Consider the following 17,723-nt stretch of genomic DNA (forward strand, 5'->3'; position numbering starts at 1 on the left):
ATTTCTACAATATCCACCACGAGAGACACTCATTTGGATTAAAAATAAACGGTGTCCACTAGATCTCTCACACAGACCAGTTCACTGTGATTTTGATGAATCAGTTCATAGGTCAGTTGCTTGTGTTTGCATTTTTGCTCTTATACATCAACTTTGATGGTCTAAGAAGATTTTTTTAACATTTTGTAAATACACTCCTAGATTATTTTCCTCAGTTCCCAAAAGAGCTTTTCAAGCACTGATATTTGCTTCTGCTTTACTTTAAATCAAGCAACTCAATCTGGTCCACTCTTACTATCAAGATTGTTCAGTACTTTAAGACCCCAATTCAGGAAAGCACGTAAGCACACGCATTTCTGAGTTGGAGCCTACATAAGAGGTCCTACATATTCTCTATTACACCTAGAGTTTTGGCCAGAGATGTATAAACTTCATGTCTAATTCTGGCTTGTCAAGAATTAAAGTTCAATAGTTTACTTGTAATTTCTGATGTAAAGAACTTGCCTTGTAAATCGCTTGCTTTTTACTGTGACAAGTCCTAGCAGATGAGGTGACTCAGCAATCCAATGTTTGTATCATAGAATGTAAGTTATGTGTGCTCAATATCCAATAAGTAATGAAAGCCTGTGAGCATCTATTTTGATCAATCTTCATGATGCTAAATCGACCCCTGAAGTATCCCCTTGTCATTGGTTATGATTTTAACATCATTCAGTCTTGTTTTATTGCATGGTAAAACACACCCATGGTTTATGTTCTCGTCTACTGTTGTGCACTTTCGTTGGCACCTTTTGCTGAGCTTTTTGCTTCGTAGCCTTCACGTTTGTTGCATGTTTTTCTTTTTCCTTATTTTTTAAAATATTTTAATTGATGCGCACCTCTTTTTTTTTTTTTTTTTTTTTTTTTTTTGTTATTTTTTTCTTTTTTGTTTTTTTTTTTTTTTTTTTTTACTCTGTGGAGACCTCAATAATTTCATTTTACCAAAGAGCAATGCCAACTAAAAGATCCAGGTAAAGCAGTATTGCCAACTCAAGTGTTCAGGAGTCAGGTCTCAAAACATTTATGAGATGTTGCTTAAAAATCATGAGTTTTTTAATATTTTTATTTACCTTCTGGTTTTTGAGCTGTTAGGATTCACCTGTTCATGCTTTTCACTGCAACCATGTGGGTTTAAAAACAAAGCCAGTGGAGATTCTTACCGAATCACAAGACTCCAAGAGCTGGTGCTTTGGTGGTTTTAAGAAAACCACCAAACACTGAAAGAACTTTAAGAGTTGGCAAGACTGTCTAAAGACTTTGTACTTTGGATTAAAATCAGCAAGAAAATGTAAAACACCATAACAAGAGAGATTTGGGGTTATCAACTCCCTCTCTAACATGTATGAAGGAGTTATTTTTGCTCATACCTATTTTGGGCCAGTTCTGCCTGCATTTATACCCAGGCTACCCTGTTGTCAATAGATGGCCCCCGCTGTGTCTAATTTCTCAGCCCCTTGATAAGGTAAATCTAGTTGGCAAAGCTTTTGGTGTGTGTGCAAGAGATAACTTTAAACCTTTATTTCCAGTGATTTTGAAAGGTATTTACCATGCATAATAACAATCATGAACCCTTCATAAATCATGGTGGCTGTTATCTGCTCTGCCAGTTCTGTAATGGCTACTCAGTGTTCACCTTCATTCTCGTCTCCTCCCAAAGACCTATTATTTTTCTTGAAATAATAGGCGAGAAAATGCTTTGTTAATAATTTCTCCCTCATAACTGCATTTTTAGCTCTCTTCAGAAACAATGTAATATTTTTAAATTACTTGTTTTGTTTTCAGTTCTATGTGTACAGGGCCCTTGGAATTGATTTAATTTCTATGGGAAAATCCTGGCAAAATTAGAGTCATCACATGCTCATTACACAAGACCCTTAAATTATGTTATGTTATCATCTAGCCCAGCGGTTCTCAAACTTTAGCAACCCAAGGACCCCCATTTTGCTTTAAAATTTTTCACGGACCCCCTAGTGCCCCGCTCAGCCCCAGACCCCACCCCACCCCACCTCTTCCTGTCACCACTCCACCCCTGCCCCTCCTCTTCCCCACTTCTTTTGGCCCCTTCCCCCAAGTGCACCCCGTCCCCACTCCTTGCCAGCGCCTCCTGCATGCCGCTGAACAGCTGTTCCCCAGCGTGCAGGAGGCGCTGAGAGAGAAGGGGAGGAGTTGAGGGAGGAAGGGGGAGGAGTTGGTCCGCGGACCCCAGTTTGAGAAATGCTGATCTAGCCCATTGCCAGCAGACTAGCCGTGGAATTCAATTCTTTGTTTCACTTCTGGTGCTACTGAGGTACATTTGAGTAGGCCCTAGACTGACGTTGTCCTTCAGTCTTGCCCAGTCAACAAACACCTTTGGAGAGCCACCTTTCTCACACTAGACAGTGGAATTCAAAGAACAACTACCTCCCCTTTGTGTCCAGTTTCCTACTTTGTCCTAGGTGGCTGACCTGTTTTTTTAACGCCATTAGGCAAAGGCTAGAATGATTTGAATTGATTAATCCCAAATTTGCATGTAACTGCCTCTGACTCCGCAATCACCCCTTGCCTGACTGGCTCACTTGGCTCCTAGTTCTAGTAACTTGAGCAAACACTGGCTTAACACAAGCAAAAGCCCTGAGGTATTTCCCAGCCAGGCTGGAAACTGGGCTTTTCCCAATTCCAGGAGGTTCACTGTTACTAAAAATATGTGAAGGATAAAAATAGCACCTAAGCATTTGCCCATACAGATATGTGTGTGTGTGTGTGTGTGTGTGTGTGTGTGTGTGTGTGCACCCAGCTGTCTGGTTTGCACATGCAGATACTCACTTGTGGCTGCACTGGGGGTAATTAGTTGTTCTTGAGTGTTCTTAGTCAGCTGGCAGCCAAGCCGGCTCCCTGTCGCTGCACCTCCTACTGGATCTGAGCAGGGAAAGAGCATCCAGGCGGCGGCGGTGATGGTGGTAGGAAGTATTAAGTGGCACTGAGGGGAAGGGGACTCAGTACTGGTCCCAGATCCCCCCCAAACCTGGTAACCAACCAGCCCACCCCTGGCAGATTCCAACTTCTACCCCAGCCAGCTGCCCTCATCTTTCCACAATGTCCCTCCCTCAAAAGCCACCCCACAAACATAGCTGCCCCCAGCTTCTACCTCAAGCTATTCAGCTACCCTTCCCCCTGGCCTTCCCACCAAACCCAGCTTCCCTTAACTACCCCAAAGCTTCTCCCAGCCACCTCCACCTGGATAGCACCCACCTATTCCTCAGACAGCTGTCAGCACCCCAACAGTGCTTGGGGTAGAGGTGTATTGATCTTAAGCCAAAGTTTTATAATCATATACAAGGTATTTGCAAATATGCACATTTAATGAACTGATTTGCATATTTTCAAATAATTTGCATGTCATGTCAGACACAGAACTGCACAAAGCTTGGCAGCCGTGCATTTCATGGGTGAGAACAGGGACACAGACATTAAGGCTGAAATTCAGTGAGATTTGGGCACCTAACTTCCTTATGCGCCTTTGAAAACCCAAATACACATTAAAATGTTTCCTTCTCCTTTGCTCTGTTTCCTTTGTTTGTCAGTGATCTTGTGCCCACTTAGCAAGGCTGACCTCCCAACACTAAAAATGGCTTTAAAGTGCATGCAACATACGGCAGCACATTGGAGATCACAAACGGTTAAAGCTGAGAGGACAGCAGACGAAAGGAGGCTTTCAGGAGATGTTTCATTGTTTTTTATCAGGGAAACATGCTTTTTCATGGTGCTAAAGGAGGATGAAGTTGTTGCTTTAGCATGTTGGGCAGCTCGGCTACAGGGTTCACGTACATGGATCCAGAGCTTGTGCCATAACCACTCCTACCGTGTTATTTAACCCTTAAAGAAATCCTGCCCCAGCTGTCCAAGGGCTAAATGTTACTGAAACGCTCACTCATTTTAAGACATTTTAATGATGTAGCTTGTGCCTGAAGTGGGCGCTTATGGAAGGGAGAAAAACAGTATGTCCACATAGGCAGACCACCCCCCACCAGAGGATCTTTTTAGCACAAACTAGTGTCTGAAAATGATTGTTTTGCCTGTGTAGATGGGCTCAATCCAGAGCCGGCACTAAGCATAAGCAGACTAAGCAAATGCTTAGGTCCCCGAGCAGCTCAAGGGACCCCCCCTCTTAATTATTAGTATGTGTTGTGGGGAGCTGGGGGGGATATTCCTGCTTAGGGCCCACACTGACACAGGCTCACTCCTTTTTGAAGCACGCTACTGAACTGTGGGACTGTTTTTGTTGGAACACAATCCCCCAGTGCAGCAGAGTGGCTTGTGTAAACCAAAGCCCCTGAAGCCCAGGAGTGAAAATCTCACATACTGCAGTAAGGTGCCATGAAAGCTCCGCCCACGCTCCTCAGTTCTGACCTGTAACATCCCTGCTGTTCATGTCCTGAGTCTTTAACACAGATGCCGCTTGGACTGGAATGTGCCATGTCGCAAGGCAGTTTTTTGATTTGGACTAATAGGGAGCTGCAACCCAGGACTCCAGAGGTGAAAGGCTAATGCGCTAACCAACGCTGCCAGCCATACCGACGCGGCAGGGATCATACCTGCTGTTCACATCGTCTCGTTTGGACCATTTTCAGGAGTCAGAGATTCAGTTTAAGTGACTTGGTTTCTGGCTTAAAATACTGTTCATTGTCACAAAAAGCCACTGTAAATGGACTTTATGATGGTGAAGGATGTTGGCATGTGGTGTGAGGCTGTACTAAGCCCCCACCCTGGCTTCAGATTGGTGAGATGGATTTTGCCTTTGCCGTCACTGCCCTGTACATATGTATGTACCTGTACATGTGCACACACAACCTGATCACGCTGGTTTTATGTGGGTTTAGTAAATTTCCCCAATAAAGCCTCAGTATTTTGCAATGATGAACAGCCAACATTTTCTTTTCCTACTTTGGATATTTTCATAGCAACATAAATGTGCCTAGTGCTTAACAAAGTATCTATGACAATGTCCATGCCCCAAGAATTTACAATCTAAGGGCCCGATCCTGCAAGCACTTATTACCTGGCATAGTGCTTCATGCCATTGAAATCATTAGCCACCATTTCCCCCTGAGATTAAGGCTTATTTGCTCCACTCCAAGAACCCAAAGCAGCCCTAAAGCAGGAAAAGCTGGCCATGTGAGAATTCCCTCTATCTTAGGGGAATCCTTGGTTGGTGTAGGGAAGCGGCATGGTTTGGGGAATAGGGGTATGGCCAGGATACCCCTAGATCCCTCTGATCCCTTGCTGTGACCCAGGAGGCTGTTGGCAACTTACACACAATAGAGCAGCCTAAAGGCTGCTCCAACTTGTGCCAGGGATTGTACAGCCCCAAGATCAGGAGATCACAGAAGTGGCTTAAAGCTATTTTTGTCTCCTTTCCTATTGGGACAGCCTCTCAGAGGGAATAGCATGCAGGTGGTTGAGCCTTGGATTTTGAAAAATCTGTGGGTTTTGATTTTTTCCTGTTGCGAGGTGGGTGCATAGAAATGCATCCTGAAAGGACTTTCACATTTTATTTTAAGCAACCGTTGCTTTGGTAGTAGTATATATTTTTTTTAAATAATATATCACACTGGTGAAGCCAGTATCCCTTTGTATCAGGCCCAAACCCCTTCATTCTGACACTGAATCCAGCTAGTTTTCAAGATGAATTTGTGGGGAACTGAGTGCAGTTGGAGCGAAGGGCTCTGTGCACCTCATTGGAAGTGCTCGGCATCTTAGACGATCAGAACCACAGGGACCAATCCTGCACAGTACTGAGCATTTTTGGAAGGTGGGACGTGCCCTCCACTCCCACTGAGCTCAGTTTGTTACACTGGGTGCCCAGCAACTTTCAGGAGGTGCTCAGTAGAATTGCCATCGGTGGAGACTTGTAGGAACTTTTAAAAACGTATTTGGACTATTGCTTTGTACCATTAAGGCTAAAGGATGCAGGACTTGCCTCTGAACCTGCCTAGGCCCAAATAGAAGAGATACATGACCCAATCCTACCAGTGCAAATCCATAGCAAAAATCCCACTTATTTCCATGAGAGCAGGATCAGGCCTGTAGCATGGGACAAAGACCCAAAAAGGAAGGCAGCATGGTCTAGTGAATAGGGAAGAGCAATAGGAATTAGGAGACCTGAAGTGTGTTCCATACTCTCTGTGGGCCTGATCTTGTGCTCATCAGTCAATGGCAAAATTCCCATTGACGTGTAGGTAGTGAAGGATCAGGCTCCGCGTAACATTAGGGGAGACACTGACTAGCTCTGTGTTTCAGTTCCCCAGCTGCTTAATGGAAATAATAATTCGTTGTCAAGTGCTTTGAGATCCTCTGGTGAAAGGTGCTATGTACTGCAAGCATTGCTATTCAGAGGATGGAAAGAAGAAAACAAATAGCACAGTGAACTGGAAACGAGGAGGCATTTTCTTTAGCATAGATAACATTGTCCATTGCCTGGGTTTCATACGTCAGTCTGATAAGTTTAGAGTAAAGGACACCAAGACTGAGTGGGATGGGAGGAGGTCTGGGTCTGAAATAAGGGGTAGCTGAGAGATATGGAGGCAGTCATGGTCGATAGTCCCCAAATGTAGCATCCAATACTTTGATTAAAATACAACAATCCATTAGGGCACTGATCCAGCGGAGCATTTAAGCCCATGTGTGAAGCCGGGCCCAGTGTGATTCCTCAATGGCTTAAAGTTACACCCTGTCCTTTGCTGAAGTGGGGCCTGAATGTTTTTCTCTATTAACTTCCCTGTAACAAGGCCAGCGTGTGACCCATCAAAAACAAACCAGAGACTTTTTTTTTCCAGCCATGGGCACCTCAACATCTGCTGTGCCATCTTCCAGCTCTTCCTTTCTACTCTGTTCCGGTAATCTAGGGGAGTAGGGAAAACTCCTGTTCTTGTGGCCTAGGGGAACATGGAAATAGACCAAGCTCCTGCTCTCTGGGAGCTCTCTGCTGTACACCAGGTGCAGAGAGCTAGGTATGCAGGCAGCCCAGCTGGCTGCCCTGTCCAGGGAAAAGGCACCTCTGCTGCACAAAGAACCAATAAAACCACTTCCTGCTCTGAGCGTAGGGACCGGAGCATTCCAGGTGCTGCAGCTCCTTGCACTGAAGGGCTCAGCAGCCACAACTCCCAAGGGCGTTTGGTTGGGCTGGTGGAGGGTGATGCTGTGCGAATGGCATTTCCACCCCTTCTAGTTTGCCTGCTTTTTGTTCTCTCCACCCACCAAGGCAGAGGGGATAATGTGGCTCTCAAACAATTATGTATTTTCATTACAAAGAAATATAGTCATTGAAATGAAGGAAATGCACCTAAACTACAATTTTATTATTTAAAAGCAGTAAGGAGAACTCCCGTCAGATATCTGAATGCTTTCCTCTGACTGGTCATTTTTCATGGATCAGATTCTTTTTATCTTATCAGTTTTGTATCCTTCCTGCCGTCCAGACTATTTTCACCATCACCACAAAAGATCAACTTGCTGCAGAAATTGTTCTGCACCTAACTTAAAAAGTAGTCAAATGTCCCCAAAAATGCCTTGCGGCATTGCCCCACCGCAAAATAGTGAATACAAATCCCACGCTCTGGGCTAGACATGTAGAGGTGCCATTTGACATCCAAACACTAAGATTGAGAGAGAGAATGCATTCTGTTCTGCCGCACACTTTCCCATGAGAGTAAAGGTGAACATGTTCTAAAAAGCACGTCTAGTTTCTGCATGCAGCGTGATGAGTTGTTTTGATCCTTAACAAAATCAGAGGTGTGATTTTTTTTTTTAAATATGTTTCTTCCGATCTTTCAGTCTCACTTTTTTAAAATGTGACTTTTCTGACAAAAACCTGTGTGTTTCACTTCAATTGTCGTGGCTATTACATTCTGTGGGCCAAATTCACCACTGGCTTAAATGGGAGCAAGTGCCTGGAAGCCAATGGAATTGCCACTGCTTCCACTCAGAGTGACTTTGGCCCTATAGTTTACCCTAGGAGAATTAAAGTGCTTCTGTCAACACAATGTTTAAAAAATAAATAAAACACCTTTTAAATTTTGGATTATTTTTAAATCACAGTATAAGGGGATCTTGACTTAGGCCCTGATCCTGCAGTTAGTTGTGCATGAACAGATGGCTCTGACTTGGAGCTGCTTAGACTTTAATGGGGCTGTGTAGACATGTAGCAGTCTGCTTGCTTGTTCACTACAAATTGCAGGATAAGGACCGTGGCTCGATTTCCCTTAAACCTAGGGCCAGCTAATCAGCTGATGTACGTCTACACAGCTTCACTGAGTTCAGTGGAGCTCAGGATCTTGCAGTGAGTTCTGCCTGAGGGATGGCGGCGCTCCTAAATCAATAGGGGTCCTCCCAGGAGGGAACTCATTGCAGGATCAGACTATTAATTATCTCCAATAACTTTGATTTGATACACCTCTACCTCGATACAAGGCTGTCCTCAGGAGCCGAAAAATCTTACCGCGTTTTAGGCGAAACCGTGTTATATCGAACTTGCTTTGATCCGCCAGAGTGCGCAGCCCCGCCCCCCTGGAGCACTGCTTTACCGTGTTATATCAGAATTCGTGTTATATCGGGGTAGAGGTGTATTAGTTTTGCGTTTATCTTCAGTGTGGTGTTTGCTGTAACTTGAATTTCAGTGTTGATTAGCTCAAGTACCTCTATCCCCTCCACCCACCCACCTCACAAAGCAAATGGCAGTTCAAAGTCAGGAGCAAATTTTTTGCAAACACTCAAGTTTACAACATATGTGAATGAGTCTTTATACTGAAGTGCCTTTTGTCTCTCCAAACGTAGGATGGAAAGCGGATGTTTGGTACATACTTCCGGGTCGGTTTTTACGGGACTAAATTTGGAGACTTGGATGAACAAGAATTTGTGTACAAGGAGCCCGCGATAACAAAGCTAGCCGAAATTTCCCATAGACTAGAGGTGAGATTGTTGTGGCAGACCTGAAATTCCCTCTGTAAATTACAATTGAGCTGCTCAAGCCTTAAAAGCTGGATTGTTATCATGAAACGTAGGTAGTGGCTGAAACAACAATCACTAGGCAAAGGCAGTGGGTGAGATTTTGTGCTGTGCCTCTTGGAGCGTGATTCTGGGCTGCTCCAGGGACCAAAACAGCCTCCTGCATAACATAAACTGCTCTAAGTTACCCCATCCCTCCCAGAGCCCTGCTCAGTGATTCAGCTGCTAAGAACGGTTCTAGCATGCAACACCCCCATCACATCTCCCTCCCACCACTGACCCCACTCTCTACTGAGAGGGGCCCGCATGGCCTCCCTGCATTTCCCCTCAGAAATAATAATTTGACTTATTCAATCCTGTAGCTAGAGGCCAAGACTTGATACATCACTTCCATGTTCTTGGTGTATTATACTGTGTATTCATCCTTGTCAGTGCAGCTGGCCCTCGCTAATATGGTTATTGCAGTCATTCCTCTCGATCCTTCTAAAATTTGTCCTTTTTCTGCATTAACATTTCCCCCTTTCTCTTAATATTTCATTCCAGGATCTCACCTGACTGCCCCGCGCAGCCCTTCTGTTTCATTGCTCCACCAAAACCAGGTGGTGTTTATCTTTTTCCCCTTAGTGAGACTGCATAAAGGAGATATTAGTTTGGCTTGTTAGGATTTCTTCCTTATCCTCAGGCAATGCTTTTGGAGATTGAATCAGAGCAGTTTGTAGACAAATTTAAACGGGTTTTCAGAAAGAGGTGAGCCTCCCTTCTCCCTTCCCTACCTCCCTCCCAAAAAATCAGGCCCCCCAAAAATCAGGCCCCTTTTAGGTGTTTCAGGTTGGATGCCCAAAAAAATGAGGCACCTAAAATCACTGGAAAATGTAGCCTGTAAAGTTTATTTCACTTATCGGTGTAACTTCCTTGATCAAATGGAGGCAAGTATAGGGCCAGATTCTGATCTCAGTTACCCTGATGATGTAACTCAATTAGAATTAATGGAGCTGCTCCAAATTCAAAATGGTGTAACTGAGGTTAGAATCTGGATATTCAGATTCCCCCACCCCACATCTAATTTATTCAAACCAGCCAATCCCAATCCTATTGCACCATCTGCTTTTCAAAAAGATCCTGTGTTGTGCCCAATGTTCAGCCTTGTGACAGATTCACAAGGAGGCCGGATGACTTGTCAGTATATGAGACTGGAAGGATTTAGAGCCATCCTGGCTTCCAGTTTTTGTGCTGTAACCCCTAGAACCGAACTGATTAATTCTCCAAGTTCAGCAGATCAAACTCAGCCCTGGCACAAGTTGCAGTGAAGGCAATTGGAGTTGCACCTGTGCTGAATTTGGCCTGATCTCTCCAATCCCCTTGCTGTGATTACAGAAATAGGTGTTGTCTTTCAATGCGGTGTTCTCCATTTCAGGGATTTTATGGCGAGCGATTTGGTGAAGATGTGGTTGAAGTGATTAAGGACTCTAACCCTGTAGACAAATGCAAACTAGATCCTAACAAGGTAAGAATGCAAAGTACAACTGTCAAGTTTAAGCCATTTCTAAGTACTTAAAGCACAAAGGGAAAAATCCTGGGCTGGATACTGCCTCTTCTGCAATGAAATTCCTTGGAGAGGGCTGACAGGTGGCAAACCCGTGAGGATCCCCATGTGGAGATTCCACCCACACCACTGTTCCCACAGAAGAATGCAGAATAGACTGCAGGACATGCCCCTTGGCCCCGTGGATCCTGGGGAGATCAGTGGGTAGTCAGGGCCTTCTGAAATCCCCACTGCAAAGAGAGCTCAGTGAAAAAGATAATACAGCTTCATGCTGCATTATCTGTTCCTCATCATCTCTGCTGTGTGCAAGGAGTGGTGTAATCTTCATTGCCCCCATCTTCGAGCACCTGGCTTGCCCACTCTTTCCTCCAGGGTCCTGGACCAGCAGAGAGGTGCCATAGGGAAGTGGGGAATAGTGCCGCAGATGAGCACAGACAAGAAGGAGACCCACACATGAGGGGGGGGCTGCTTTTCCCCCTCCCCACCAGCTGCTGAGCATGCCCAGTTCTCACAGAAGCCAGTGGGAGCTTTGTTTGAGTAAGGACAGAGTCAAAAGTGAGTTAGGTCTACAGGGGGTACCCCAAAGAGAGGAGAGTGAAAAATAGTCCTGTTTCTTAAAGGTGAAGCTGGTTATTGTGCAGCTAAACGGAAGGAAGCAGAATTTATCTCCTTGCACTCTGGCTTCCCTCTGCATTGTGTTTTGTTATCTGAAAACTTGTTTTCCCTATTCCAGGCCTACATTCAGATAACCTATGTGGAGCCCTACTTTGACACATACGAGATGAAGGACAGGATAACCTATTTTGACAAAAACTACAACCTGCGGCGTTTCATGTACTGCACGCCCTTCACCCTGGACGGACGTGCTCATGGGGAGCTGCATGAACAGTTCAAGCGGAAGACAATCTTGACGACCTCCCATGCTTTTCCTTACATTAAAACCAGAATAAATGTCAGTCACAAAGAAGAGGTGAGACCTGTGCATTGGGTATATTATGAATCCCGAACAGTGGCGAGTGGCGGGGGAGGGGAGTGCCTTGTAGTGCCACAACAAAAAGTCTAATAAGCTGTGTTGAAATAAGCTTATCAGCCTCTCTTGCATTGCTGAGACTCGTGCATAGTGAGCTCTGTAAAGCAGACCAGGCTGCTACAGACAAAGATGGGCAATGGTTAGTTATTTGCTTTATTAAAACATTACAAAGAGGTTCTTACTGGAACAATTTGCAGGGGATAAAGAATGAAACTTTAGCCCATTGGATGTCAAATTCACTCATTCTCACTAGCGGTTTATCTGTGTTATGGGCATTTGCGTGCTCCAGAAAGCACTGCTGCATGTATTGAATCAAATAAAGAAGGAGGGACTGTCCTTCAAAGCCAGAGGCTTTGTGGTGTCATCCCAAACGACAAAGCCAGTTCCTACAAGTTTAACAGCTGTGGTTACATCATTCTGCTGAAGAGGCCAGACTCCGCTGTGTCTGTTCCGTGTGAGCATTTCAGTACTGGACCTTAGTCTATCTGAGGCCATGTCTATACACAAACTTAAACCAGTGGAAACTCCTAGGTGGAACACTCTTTATTTTAGTTTATTTTGCTTTAGCTTAAACCTGTTCCTAATCAGTTTAAACTAAACCAAAATAAGTGTGTCCACATAGCCGTTTGAACTGGTTTAAAATCACCCCTGAAGTTGAATGTGTACAAGTCTGTGTATGTAGACAAGCTCTGAGTCTGCCATGTAGTAGCACGAGTTATATCTCTGCCATTTTGCTCGAGGAACATGTGCTCCACCTCAGCAGTTACACTGGGTCCCTCCCTCACGTACTTCAGAAGCCTGCCATTAATAGAAAGAATTGTCCCCAACATAATTTAAGCCAAGATTTTCCACTACAGGAACCTACAGCCAGGGTCCTAAATGCGTATTTAGGTACCTGAATAAGGCTGTAATCCTGCAACTTCTTGCATGTGGGTTGATCGAACACAATGGGGTGCAACAGGCACAAGGGACCTAATTTTTAAAAGCTCTAAGCACCCAGCTGCAGAAGCACTTTTGAAAATCCGGGTCACTTATTTAGGACCCTAAATGAAGGCTCAGAGGTGGGATCTTCAAAAGCACCAAAGTGACTTCAGAACACCCGTCCTATGAACTTCTAATGGGATTTAGGCTCCCAAGTCACATAGGTGCTTTTTGAGAATCCCACCCTGGGAGCCTAGTTTTAGGTGCCTCTTTTCGAAAATCTTGGCCATAATAAAAAAAAAAAAATACAGTCTACATATTTCTGGCTAATGTTTGCCTCTGTAGATAATTTTGACACCCATCGAAGTTGCCATAGAGGACATGCAGAAAAAAACACAGGAATTGGCTTTTGCAACTCATCAAGATCCAGCAGACCCAAAGATGCTCCAAATGGTGCTGCAAGGTTCAGTAGGTACAACGGTAAATCAGGTGAGAATCACTTTATCGTGCTTTAAACACGCTCGGATATTGCATATCTCTCAGATGGTTGTTCAAGCTTGGTGGAGGCTTAAAGTTGTGTCAGTGAAAACTGCTTTTGTCCGGATTTTTTTCGTTTAATTTTAAAAATGTGCAAAGTCACTTTAGAAACATACTTCACAGCTAATAGCACAATTAAAGTACCAATGAAAATATCAAGCAACTAGAAGCTTGGTCTCTGCAGGAAGTGGACAGAGCAGATCAACTGCAGGTTTTTATTGCTGGGGAATGCAAACAACATACAATTTATCTTCATCTATCAAGGAAAACCTACGTGAAAGTGGCTATTGTGATGGTTTGGTTCCTTCCTTTGTATTTTGCACAGAGCTGAGCATATTGTTCGTTCTCTGTAAATAGTATTTATCGTTTTGTTTTTAAAATTGTTGTCACCTACAAATCAGAGGCAGCATTGTGATCCGGGCAAATTGCCACTGTTGCCCTTTGTGTTGCAAAGACTGGACACCGTTGGCATTAGGGATAGTCTAGCAGGGGAGAAGTGAAAATCCAGAGAGGTTATAAAGAGATTTTACTCTCTCTGTTGTTGAGGGAACATAGCACTAAAGTACCTCAGCAACAGAAAGTCAACTCTGAGTGGAAAATAGTTTCAGTGCCCTGAATTAAAACCAAGCATACCATAGAATGGGGGCACTTCTAATATAATTGCTGCCAGAGAAATTTTTCTCCTGTCCAAATGCTCTAGGTCAGTGTTTCCCAAACTTGGGACACCGCTTGTGTAGGGAAAGCCCCTGGCGGGCCTGGCAGCCAGTATGTCCCTCGGCCCGCACCGCTTCCAGCAGCCCCCATTGGCCTGGAGCGGTGAACCGCGGCCAGTGGGAGCTGCGATCGGCCAGACCTGCAGACGCAGCAGGTAAACAAACCGGCCCGGCCCACCAGGGGCTTTCCCTACACAAGCAGCGTCCCAAGTTTGGGAAACATTGCTCTAGGTAATGGCAAATATAATTGAATGATGCCGCTGGAACCCCAGCTTTTTGTATGTTTCTGTGAGGTGGTAAATAATAGTTTACAGTACCTCACTCTAAACGATGGATTTGGCGAATGTCCTTTCCTCTGCAGTAAGATTACAGCCCAAACCACAGATGCAAGATTGATTTTTCTGTTGATTCTTGACTAGTTACTATCAGCGATTTTATGATTTGAGTGGCAATCGTTGAAAGTGTGGTTCTGATCAATACAGTGACTAAGTGAAACTGGCCCATCTTAGTCAGCTGACCTGCTGCTTGTTGGTATCCAGAATCATATCTGCTTGCTTCTTTGATAAAAATAAGTATTGCTACTTCTCACTCTGGTTAGCCTTGCAGAGCTACCAAAGCTAAGAGTGAGTGAACTGGATTGTATTTTGGTTTCTGCAATATCAGTGGAATTGAAAGTAATACAATTGCACAGGTAAAAGATGAGGGAAGATTTTTGCCTGCAGAATCTTTACTACTGCACAAGCCAGAAAAATTATAACTTGAATTTCAGACCCTACGTTCATTTTGCCGGGCTGGCAAACAACTACTGTACTGGTTCAGTTTTCAGTGTTAAGTATCTGTTTACTTGACAACTGAGCACATTTGATTTAGAAGCCATTGAGAAAGAATAAATGTGGAATCTCATGTATTTTACCGTCACTTTCCAAAAGCAGACCCACGCTTTAAAGATTATCTTGAGAATAACAGACACTTTCACTTGTCATGATAGTTGGTGATTTACTCTGGACTTAGAAGACACAATTCACCAAGAAATACCCTCTAAGGGAATGTTGCATTTTATGAAAGTTTCTATATGTAAGAAATTCTCCAATGGATATGACAGGAGTGCAGAGAAACTTACTGTTTTCTCTTCTACTCCTAAAGGGACCATTAGAAGTTGCACAGGTTTTCTTGTCTGAAATACCCAATGATCCAAAGCTCTTCAGACACCATAACAAACTACGGCTCTGTTTCAAAGACTTCACAAAAAGGTAGAGTATTGGCTTCAAACTCCTTCCAAGAACATTTATTTTCAGTGCATTAAACAGAAATTGATATACTAATATAAGGGGGTGTCCAGTGCCTGTTAAAAGAATACACTTGTAATGTAGCAAAAGATTCAGTAATCTCCATTTGCTCTGTTCGAGGAACAAGTCTGTTCAAAAAATGTGTTTTCTGTTTGCTTGGTGCCATCTGTCTCTGAGAAGTACCGTCAAGTGGCCCAAGTCATTAGGTATGGGTGTGTATATGAAATGAAGTGGGGGTCTCGGCAGAGTTCCTTATGGACAGGTGTCCTCATCTCAAAAACCCCACTACCGTAATTGGCACTAATGAATATCTTTATTGATAGTGTCAACAGAAAAGGCAAACTTGATTTGGCAGGGAGACTGAATTACCCTCTCCAAGTGGGTTTGAAACATGTTGGCAGAGTTCTCTGAGGACGTGTGCTGCTGCTCTATTTTTCCTTCCTTGTTGGCAAAGAGAATTGCAGTCTCAATCCGGCACTAAATCTCATGAGCATTTAAACAATTGGTGAAAATAACTGAAATTACAATATTACCCTCCTCTTCTGAGCTAGTAGATCCAGAAGCAGCCTGGTTATTCATTATGAAATAAAGTGGCATTGATATTATCAATTCCTTTTTAGATATGTTGTTTAATTTGCATCGTTCAAAATACTAGAGTTCACAGTGAACATTTAATAGTCTGCTGCTTGATAATCTTTTCCTAGGGCTGGCAGTGAAAACATCCATCTTTAAACCCCCTTGGACTGAAAATGGCTGTGGAGATAAGCTTTCCATTCCTCCTCACAGAGGAGAAATGTTATAGGAGAACAAATTAAACTTAAAAATGAATCACAACTCTATGAATAAAATGGAAATTAGAAATATGACTCACTATCCTCTCCCCAAGGAAACCAACCAGATAAGCTGAGTCCTTATTACCCAAAAGACAAGATAGAGGATATTAAGTGTCAAGCCAGGAGAATATTAAATGCTCTCATACTAATAAATTAACAGGCATCTAGCAAGCAGGTCCCCTGTTGTCTGCCAGAGTTTTACAAAATTTTGTTTTCTAGGTGTGAAGATGCGTTACGCAAAAACAAAAGCCTGATAGGTCCAGACCAAAAGGAATATCAGCGGGAGCTTGAAAGGAACTATCACCGGCTCAAGGAAGCGCTCCAGCCCTTGATAAATAGAAAGATCCCGCAGTTATACAAGGCGGTTTTGCCTGTCGCTTGCCACAGGTGGATGTTAATTTTACTCTATTTCAACCTAGCTCAGGTAATATTTAAAAACAAAAACTCAGCTGGAATGATATGGCATAAAGAGGACATAGGAATGGGAACAGGAGACTCCTCTGGGAGTGTTTAAAACCACTTTCCTTACCATAGATCTTTGAAGAGGAAATGCAGGTGGGTCCATCCCCTTCCCCATATGTCTTGCACTGCAGGATGCATTGGTTGGCCAGTTTGCCTTTGCAGATTTTTCTGGTATGGCCCCTTTCTCCCCATTCCATTAGGATGCTCCTTCCTCATAACAGGTTCAAGACCACTCCTCCTCCAAGTCCAGTCAGTTCTGTACCTAAAATTGTGGGGAGTGAAGCCCAATGATCCCTTGCGTGGTAGCTAAAGAACCCCTGGGGTGAGTATCCTAGCAGATGCACAGTATGGATTGTAGAGCTTCACATTGGAAAGCCAGTGAATGTTGTCCATGTTGGGAGACCTTTCCGAAGCAGACTAACCATTTCCATTCCTCTGCAATGGGTTTTAACATAAAATCATTAATTATTTTATCAACCAGGTCAGGAGCCATTTACGCTATTAGTGTTATGAGAGTTGATTTTAACAAGTGCACATATTATGATTGAGCAAGTGGAATTTGCATGCTGTTCCTGCAATGGATTTAGAGTTAAAAGCACCCACCCAAAACTACTACAACCCCTTACAAATGATAGCCCTCAATCTACAATCCTGAGAACAAGATAGTGATTAAGGGTCTCCTTTTACATATTCCTTGCTTATTGAAGAAGTAGCAGGCTTGGCAATTCCTGAAATTAGCCTTCTCTTTATCCCTAATTGCCATTCGTATGTCTTCTATGGCTCTTAGGACCGGAGGATACTAGTGACATTATAATTCATGCAATGATCCAGTAGCAAGTTAGGGTGAAATAGCTCAAAACTGTGCTAAGGACTTATACTTAATATGTCCTAATGTCCAACCAGTCTGTTTTTTAAATATATATCACTGAAGCACAGGAGAAGAAGCCTAACCTATTAAATGCAAGTAGCAAGCGAGCTACAGTTCCTTTCATTATATGAACATTATTACTGTTTTGTTTGTGTGTGGTCTTCAGAACAACTCTTGCTACATGCAACTGCTTCAAAAGAATATAGCCCTCATCCTAAAGTTTACCGTTTGGGTAGCCGTTGTTCAGCAGTGGAGAGCAACAGGAAAAACAAACAGAGAAGAACTCTGTCCAACTAGAATTCAGCAAAAAATCCACAGTGAATAACTGACAGATTTAGTGTATTTTTCTACTAATTCATGGCAATTTCCTCCAGTTTCATCAATATTCAAAATTTTTCTTGTTCTCAACTCTGTGGCTGGCTCATGAACTATTCTCTGGGTATTCCTTATTTGAGCTATTTTTAGTTTGTTGTTGATTGGTCAGGTAAGTCGCATAGTTTGGTTTCTGTTCT

The 17,723-nt window shown here is 43.5% G+C and overlaps 1 protein-coding gene across 4 annotated transcripts in view; it reads left to right on the forward strand.

Moving 5' to 3' along the window:
* Nucleotides 1–17,723, forward strand: part of LOC113407184 (dedicator of cytokinesis protein 7) — a 108,508-nt gene that overhangs the window by 90,085 nt on the left and 700 nt on the right. For 2 of the 4 annotated variants that reach the window (XM_026655310.1, XM_026655312.1), the window contains 6 exons: nucleotides 8,857–8,982; nucleotides 10,433–10,522; nucleotides 11,295–11,531; nucleotides 12,858–13,001; nucleotides 14,906–15,012; nucleotides 16,101–16,268. In XM_026655310.1, the coding sequence (XP_026511095.1) occupies nucleotides 8,857–8,982; nucleotides 10,433–10,522; nucleotides 11,295–11,531; nucleotides 12,858–13,001; nucleotides 14,906–15,012; nucleotides 16,101–16,268 (872 nt within the window). Of the gene's footprint in view, nucleotides 1–8,847; nucleotides 8,983–10,432; nucleotides 10,523–11,294; nucleotides 11,532–12,857; nucleotides 13,002–14,905; nucleotides 15,013–16,100; nucleotides 16,269–17,723 lie in introns of all 4 variants that reach the window. The other 2 variants (XM_026655311.1, XM_026655313.1) reach the window with 1 other exon arrangement.

The sequence above is a fragment of the Terrapene carolina genome, unplaced genomic scaffold, assembly GCF_002925995.2.
Source record: "Terrapene carolina triunguis isolate 2854851 unplaced genomic scaffold, T_m_triunguis-2.0 Scaffold210, whole genome shotgun sequence".
NCBI classification, from domain to species: domain Eukaryota; kingdom Metazoa; phylum Chordata; order Testudines; family Emydidae; genus Terrapene; species Terrapene triunguis.